Below are 7,938 nucleotides of genomic sequence, written 5' to 3'. Positions count from 1 at the left end.
TTATTTTCAAGTTTACGTAAACGGACGTCCCATTTTGATAGTAGTTTCTTTTGGCAACATTCCTTTACTTTTTCCCATCTGGTTGATCTAGTGTAAATAAATGTTTTTAATAAATATCTTCCTGTTTTGCAAAGCTGTTTTTGTAATTTTTAAACAAATTATGGATTTAGCGTATTCTGGGAGTGAAGAAGAAAGCGAGTACATCTGTCAAAGTGCACTGAACAGCGATAATGTGTACGTGTATATGGCCCCTCAAGGACCTATGAGTCCCGAAAATCAGCACCAAACGAGAGCTGTCAGCTACTTGGAAATTATAGCCGAAAAACGAGAACACGTTTACGAGTACATTGAGTATGGCACTGCAAAACCAAAGGAAAAGTTTGAACTTAACAAATACAGCAAAGTGATCAAACGCACACTGCTCTCCATATGTGTACTTTTGGGCATTGTTGCCCTACTTGTCCTGGTGGTTTTTCTCTTTCGGTTAATGGATCGGTGGCAACGTGAAAAAACGATGGAAGGCAGCCGTGAGGAGGCAAACAAAGAAGAAATCCAAAATGAGATTATCTTCAGGCTAAACATCACTCGCCCCATAGACCGAGCCAGTTTTGTGCGAAATATGACGAGGGAGGCGTGGAACGCCTACGTTCAGCATGCTTGGGGAAGTGGGGCATTGAAACCTTTGACAAAGGAGGCAGATGACTCGACGACAGTGGGCGAAACAATAGTATCCTCAATGAGCACACTTTGGGTGATGGAGATGTACGAGGAGTTTGACCGAGGCAAGCAGTGGGTAGAGAGTGAACTGCATCGACTGACAAATACAACCGCTGACGTGTTAGTCTACATCATCATCGTCAACTACCTCGGAGGACTGCTCTCCTGTTTTGCACTCACCGGCGATGAAGTTTTCCTTAACAAGTCTTTTGAGATCACTGACATGATCCTTCCTGCATTAAACTATTCGGTGGGAAATGGTAAGTGAGTGGCGACTTTTGTTGATATAATTGCTGACAATTTTTACCACTCCAGAATCGTACATAATGCCTCCAGCTATAAACCTAAAGAGTGGCAATCTTTCTGGCACTTCAAACTACCTATCATTTCTTGGTCACCGTCAGCTAGAGATGCTTTACTTTATTCAGCTCTCGGGTGAGCCACTCTTTATCGACTACATCAACTGCATCTCTGCTCTTGTGGAACAGCTTCCCAAACACAATGGACTGTACTATGAAAAGTACTACCGTGAAAACAAATGGCACTCCTTTACGAGCAGTCTCAATATGCACAGTAGAGAATTTTATTTTAACTTGATTCGAGCTTACATTCACTCTGGAGGTCGAGATTTGTACTCATATGTGCAGTACGGCCATGCCATCACCACGGCTGACCATGCAAGCATGTTTGGCAAGTCTATTCAAAGTGGCCTAATTTACGCCCGAGCCTTCGACATTAATGAAGGCGTTCATCAAAAGTGGAGCTCAGGAAATAGCTGCTATCTAGGCGCCATGTTAGCGCTAGGCGTAGATGCGCTCAAGCGAAATCTAAAATCAATCAATGAATCACTATCTTCAAAAGAGTGGCCTTTGATTCAGGCAAAGAATATTGATCGTCAGTGGAAGTTGGCCATTGAGATCACTGAAACGTGCCACCAAGCAGCCATTCGAACGCGAACGGGCCTTCTGCCACAGCGGTTCATCTTCACTCAGCATGAGGAGGCAACCACCGCTCTGGTGACCATTGGCATACTGACGCCTGAACTGGCAGAGAGTTACTTTATTCTCTGGCGACTGACACATGATCAAAAATACCGAGAGTACGCCTGGCAACTGGTGATGGCCATTTACGAGCACTGTCGGACGGACAATGGCTACGCCCAAGTACAAAACGTCAATCGAGTGCCGACGATTAAGAACAACGTTCAACTGCCCATCTTTCTCTCTGCAACGCTCAAATATCTATTTTTGACATTCACCGAAGACAGTGTCTTGCCAATTGACCAGTGGGTTTATAGCGCGGCCGGTCATCCATTTCCGATTTTCGGAAACATTTCAGACAATGGATAAAGTAATCACTGAAAATGCTGTCAATTAATCATGTTGTCACTTTATTTATAAGCAGTGCAGTTTTGCCTGATGTGGTCAATGTCAAGAATGGTGCTCTTGCTTGTCTGCACAAGTATGACCGAGTAGGAGAGCATGAAGGCGAGAAAGGTTAAGATGTACGAGCGGGTGAGAAAAAAGAGATTCAGCGGTGCCATACGAATATTCTCTTCTAGACTGGCAAGAATGGTCAGCTGTGAAGAGATGAGGTGACAGTCGACTGCTTCGTGGTACTTGCTGTGGTCGGCACTGTGACTAGATCGACCATGCGAGGAAGAAGAGACTGACTTGGACGATTTGTAGTTGACTAGTGTGAGGAGAAGCTTCTGCTTGAAGCGGTCACTGGTCACCTTGCTGGTCTCGTAGGCGTAACTGCTCACAATGACCAGCATGATCAGGACGATGGAGTAGACAAGAAAAGCCCAGGTGCTGAGAAAGTAGGTGTTGGTCCAGTTGGCAATGCACAGGCAGACGGTGCAGATGCAGACGACCATTGAGTTGACGATCAGCACGATGATTGCCGGACCGAGGAGACGAGTGGCCCGCTTCATGATGGAGCCCACCAGAAGCAGTCGCTCAATGTACTGCCCCAACTCCTCCTGCTGGTCTGCACTGGCCACAAGAATGTGCGCCAAGCTCAGATTGAGGTACGCTATGAGAGCAATGGGGGCAAAGAGAGAAAAGAGGTTTATCACCACCTCGATGCCGCGTATAAAGAGAAAGTGGCCAAACTTAAAGTAGATCAGCGTCTGCAAAACGAGCATTAGAGTGATGATGAGAATTAACTGAACAAGAACAATGATGCGCCCAATTCGATGCTCTGCTTTCGGCTCAAGACGAGGGAGTACTTCAGTTTCAAGAAGGCTTAAAATGTACAGTATTGTGATTATTCACAAGCAATTTGTGCAAAAGTTTATTACCTCAGAAGGGGTCTTGCTATGACGCCAATGTACAGATTGATGACATAGCTAAAAAGATGGTAAATAGCAAGTGCACTAAAACGAAGATACAAAATAAGCGATGACCACTGTTGACCGTTTCCAAAAAATGCATGAGACGCATAGTTTTCAAGGTGACCAGAACGTTGAGTATTGTAGACAATGCTGATGTAGAAAGTGTAGTAGCTGAATGCAAAAACAGCAATGTTCCAGAGAAAAAGAATAGTTTTAAAGAAAAATGACAGCGGTTGAGATGTAATGGAAGCTCCCAGAAAAGAAAGACCTGTCAAACGATGAACTAATAAAAAACAAATCAACCTTTTATTTTTGATAAGGCAGAGAGCTGTATGAGCTTACCAGTAAAAAGCATCCACAAACCCCGATGTTCATTATCATGTTTGCCTGGATTTTGTTGATTTTCATGATCTCGATAACTTTTGATACTGTTTGAAGTGACCGAGTTCCATACATGGCTCATTTTGTCAAAAATTATTTTTATTGTGTGTGTCTTGTGAAAACTAAAGTTTAACTGACAACTACGAGTTATTTTTCAAAAAAAAATTATGAATAGTTTTCAGTGTAATTAATATTTACTGCACCTGCACAACTTCAAAAACATATAAAATATTTATTATTTTGAATCTTATTCATAGCATGAAATGCAACTCCTTCATTGACAAGTTTTAATGATAAAACTCCCAAACATTTAAATTATGCATTTCATTCTTATCAAATGATGCTCAAATTGTGCTTTTTATATTATTCAAAACATCTGGTGTTGTTGTTGTCAACATTTTAACTTTTTTTGCCCTCAAAATTTAATTTTTTAAAATATCGTTTGAAAAATTTTTTGCAATTAAAGTTTCGTATTAACCATTCGATTATTTTTTTAAATTAACTGGTTAAGTATTACTTTTTTTAACAGTCGCTGCAGGCAATTAATTGGTAGTTATTAGGTCAAAAATGTTTCAATTTAAAATTTTAATATTTAATTTAAATTTATTTACTTTTGGTTCATTTTAATCAATATGCAAAACAATTGAGGGTCTGCTGACAATGTCGACATTTTAATGCATTTTATAAATGTTTAAGTTAAATTTTAAATTAAAAATTTATTTTTATTGATATTGACTATGAACCTTGCAAAACAAGTTCAAATCATGATTAATTAAAAATTAAATATTGCGTGTAATTAATCACAAATGTAATAATTGTGTCAAAAATTACAAATTTTATAATTGAAACACAAATTGTTAAAACATACGATTTTTTAAATTGTGTCAAAAATGTATTCACTTATTTTTCCAAGTAATTTCCGTTTTTTTGCAAACTTTACAAAAATTAAGTGGTCAATCAAAAAAGCATACTATTATTCACATTATCTATTATCTCTGGATTTTTCATTACTCGATACGTTTTGCTTTATTTTACTACTGCGTAAAACACCAGCATGTAGAAACTTTGCTCAAAATTGATTTTCTTTTTTCACACATTTATCGAAATGGTTTTACTGATCCACTTTTCTTTTTATTTTATGGCATTCTTATCATTTTTTATGGACATCTTTACTTCAATATTTATTGTAAAAGAAATTTAAATTTATGGAATCGTCTAGATCACATAATTGTTACAAGTGCTGCTCAATATTATTCCAAAAATAGTCGGTTAGATGTTAAATTTAATTTACAAAATTTTATTTTTCATGCGTTTAAAATTAAAACTTTAACTACTCTCAAGTTGATTAAAGCACTATACCTTAAAAATGTAATTCAAAATTTAGTATATACAAAAAAGTCAACAACAAGCAGTAATTTGACTTTATTCTTGTGGTTGTTTTTTGAATTTGAACTTCAGTATATTTATTTATGTAAGTGCTTATGATAGTAGACATATATTTTTTTGTGTAACAATATTTGTTAAATTGTTATGTCTAAACAGCAAATTATTCAATGATGATATCAATGTTTCTTTCCGATTTATTTCAACCAATACTTTTTTCTAGCAAAACAATTTTTTTACTAAATGTTTTAATGGATCTCTTTTTTCTGCGAAAAAGTTTGCAAATTATGTTGTTTTACATTGCAACAATAACTGCTATTTGTTCTTCGTTAAATTCTGATTTCAAGTTTGTCAACTTGAAACTATTAACCATTTTTGATCAACACTATTTAACACTTTTCTGCAAGAAACATATCAAAATGAGCCATATTTTGAATCAGTTTAACTCGTCGGTTGTGGCACCTTTCTTTTTTGCGTACATAATATTTATTTTTCCATACTGTAGCTATTCTGGATCATACATTTTTTACATTCGCTTTTCGGGAAGTGCCATCTACGCTGGCATATTTACTCAAGCATTTTTTATTCTCACCCCACTTGCTATTGGCCAGTGTTTAGTGCTAGTAAACCACCGTGTAGTGGGATTTAAATGCAAACTGAGTTCAGTTTTAGCAAGTAATCAAGGCACGTGTCGAGATCGATGGAAATGCTACATTTACTTGGAACATTTAGAGCAGTTGAAACTGTTTACTGCAGGGCCATTAGGATTCATTACGCAATGGACTTTACTTCAATGCCTTTTTACTTATTTTGCCTTTCTTATGTTTTTTGGATCACATTTTATTAAACAAGTCGACTCAAAATGATGCAATGTCATCATTTGATTTTAGGCAATAAAGATATGTTTTTAAAATTAGTTCATGCACATGTCTAGTGGGTACAATTGATGCTGACCACAAACAGGCAACGGATGGCCGACTGAATTAAAAATCCACTTGTCAATAGGCAAAACACTGTCATTGGAAAAGGTTAAAAAGAGGTACAAAAGTGTGGCTGAGAAAAACTCTGGGGGTTGGTAGTCAAGCTGAGTTGTGGGAAGCTCATTAACGTCCTTGACACTTCCGTATCCTCCACCATCTGTGCGAGCATTTTGCCGAATAGCCTCAACCAGCTGCCAGGCGTACTCTCGATACCTTTGGTCATGTGTCAGGCGCCAGAGGATAAAGTAACTCTCTGCCAGATGCTGTCTGCAAAATGAAGGAAAAAACATTAATAAAATATAAAATAGTCAGTGACAGAATCTTACGTCAAGTACGACTGCTCGTCGACCACATTCACTTCTCCTTCATCGGTGATGGCAAACTCATTTGGTAGCAAAGTGCTGTTAGTTGATGCTGCTGCCAGGTGACAACTTTCCGTTAAGTTGATTGCCAATTGCTGACTTTTCTCTACAGAACTTCTCATTGAAGTATTGACTGGCAGTGCGCTGGCTTTGAGCATAGCCCTACTGCCCAGCGAAAGCATCGCTCCCAGGTAGCAGGTGCTTGCTTCCATGCTTTTTGCGCTTATATTCAGCAGCTGGTGCCAATAGGTGACCAGAACATGACCACTCTGAGTCACTTTGATCAGGCCACTGTTTTCAATAATAGACTGCAGAGCAGCAGCATACGTTCTCAGTGACTGACTGTCAGTGGAAGCCGACTGCAGGTGAGCCCGTAAAAGGTTGTAGTAAAAGTTCCTGGCATTTTGGCCAAACGCCGAAGTGGTGCTCTTCCGCTGTCCAGTGTTTACGTCTATTAGGTAGGTAAAGTGCCCCTTAGGCACGCCCATCTGAGCAATAGACTGCCGCACTTTTGTCAACTTTTGTTCAAGTTCAGTGTCGTTGTTGTGGTCAGCAAGGAATATCAGCTCAGGCTGTTGGTGGCCAGTGAAGGAAAGGTAGTTGTGCTGCGAGTTGTCGGGTACACTTTTTGTCTTTGGAATCACCTTTCTGTAGAGCAGTCCCGAAGATGAGTTGAATGCCACTTTGATAATGTCGCCTATTTCTGTTGCTTTATTTTTGAACACTGAATCTCCCGTCAGCGCAAAGGCGGACATTAGACCGCCAATGTACTCGGTGATGGTTTCATATACGTTCATTTCAAGGTCAATATTGGTGAAGTTCAGTTTCTTTGTTACCCATTCTTTTGCCACGTTGAACTGCTCTTCTAATCCCATCACTTTAAGTGTGCTCAGTGCAGCAATGATTGTTTGTCCCGAGTTAGGTGTTGAGAGAAAGTTGCTAGCCTCTTTACTCACAGGTCGTAAGGCTCGTGCACCCCAGGCATAAGTTTGATAGGCAGTCCAGGCTTCCAGTGTCATGTTTCTAATGACATTTCGTTGATACTCGAGTTGAGTGCCATCTTCCGTAGATAAGGGAGTAGATGTGTTTGAATAAACTTTTATAGCACAAATTGAAACTAGAAAAACAATAGATGGGTAAAATGTTGGATGCATTTTGCAAAATGCAAACATTTTTTTCAATAAACACTACAAATGTATCTAAATTGCCCGCAAAAAAATAGGATTTATTACCGTTTTGTACTCAACAACAACTTGCAAAAACCAATCAATCATTTTAATTGCCAATTGTCTCTATTGACCTTCAACTTAGTTAGCTGACCACTAATTTTTTCCTACTAACAAGTAAGTGTTTTGTACAATTTATTGTTTAGACAGTATTTCATCGTTTAGATACTTTTACATGAAACGGCAGAGTATTGAGCATTGGGGAACCTTTTTTGAAACTTAGCGTTTTCGGTGTGTCTGGTGCTTGACTAAACTGGTACTTTTGTACAATTTGCCCTAAGCATAGTTTAATTTCATTTAAAGCAAAGCGCTTGCCCACGCAATTGCGTGGTCCATCACCAAAACCTAAGTAAGTGTAAGGCACTAACAGATGCATGTTTTCAGGCATGAACCGATCAGGATTAAAGACTTCAGGGTTAGGATACACTCTGAAAATGTGTTCAATTAGAAAATTGCAATTTAAAATACAAAATTAAAGATTGCATACTCAGGATCGTGATGAACAGCATAAGTCGGAATTTCAATAAGAACGTCTTTATCAACGGGAATTC

The 7,938-nt window shown here is 38.6% G+C and overlaps 2 protein-coding genes across 2 annotated transcripts; both read left to right on the top strand.

The window, feature by feature from the left end:
* The first annotated feature begins 160 nt into the window (after nt 1–160).
* On the top strand, nt 161–985 carry LOC128982722 (mannosyl-oligosaccharide 1,2-alpha-mannosidase IA-like). The gene has a single exon (XM_054401661.1). It carries the CDS (start codon nt 161–163, stop codon nt 983–985), a length of 825 nt encoding a protein of 274 aa, XP_054257636.1.
* A 58-nt stretch (nt 986–1,043) lies between these two features.
* Nucleotides 1,044–2,066, top strand: LOC128982721 (mannosyl-oligosaccharide alpha-1,2-mannosidase IA-like). The gene has a single exon (XM_054401660.1). The coding sequence runs from the start codon at nt 1,044–1,046 to the stop codon at nt 2,064–2,066; it is 1,023 nt and encodes a 340-aa protein (XP_054257635.1).
* The last annotated feature ends 5,872 nt before the right edge of the window (nt 2,067–7,938 follow it).

Source organism: Macrosteles quadrilineatus, unplaced genomic scaffold, assembly GCF_028750875.1.
Source record: "Macrosteles quadrilineatus isolate MER2022 unplaced genomic scaffold, UCM_ALF_1.0 Scaffold_1105__1_contigs__length_17918, whole genome shotgun sequence".
In the NCBI taxonomy this organism is placed as follows: Eukaryota; Metazoa; Arthropoda; class Insecta; order Hemiptera; family Cicadellidae; genus Macrosteles; species Macrosteles quadrilineatus.
The sequence above is the reverse complement of the archived record's forward strand: the minus strand, read 5'-3'. Positions and strand labels throughout refer to the sequence as shown.

What these genes read in the sequence shown, in the direction of transcription:
- LOC128982722 (XM_054401661.1), top strand. Translation starts at nt 161, where the DNA reads ATGGATTTAGCGTATTCTGGGAGTGAAGAAGAAAGCGAGTACATCTGT.
- LOC128982721 (XM_054401660.1), top strand. Translation starts at nt 1,044, where the DNA reads ATGCCTCCAGCTATAAACCTAAAGAGTGGCAATCTTTCTGGCACTTCA.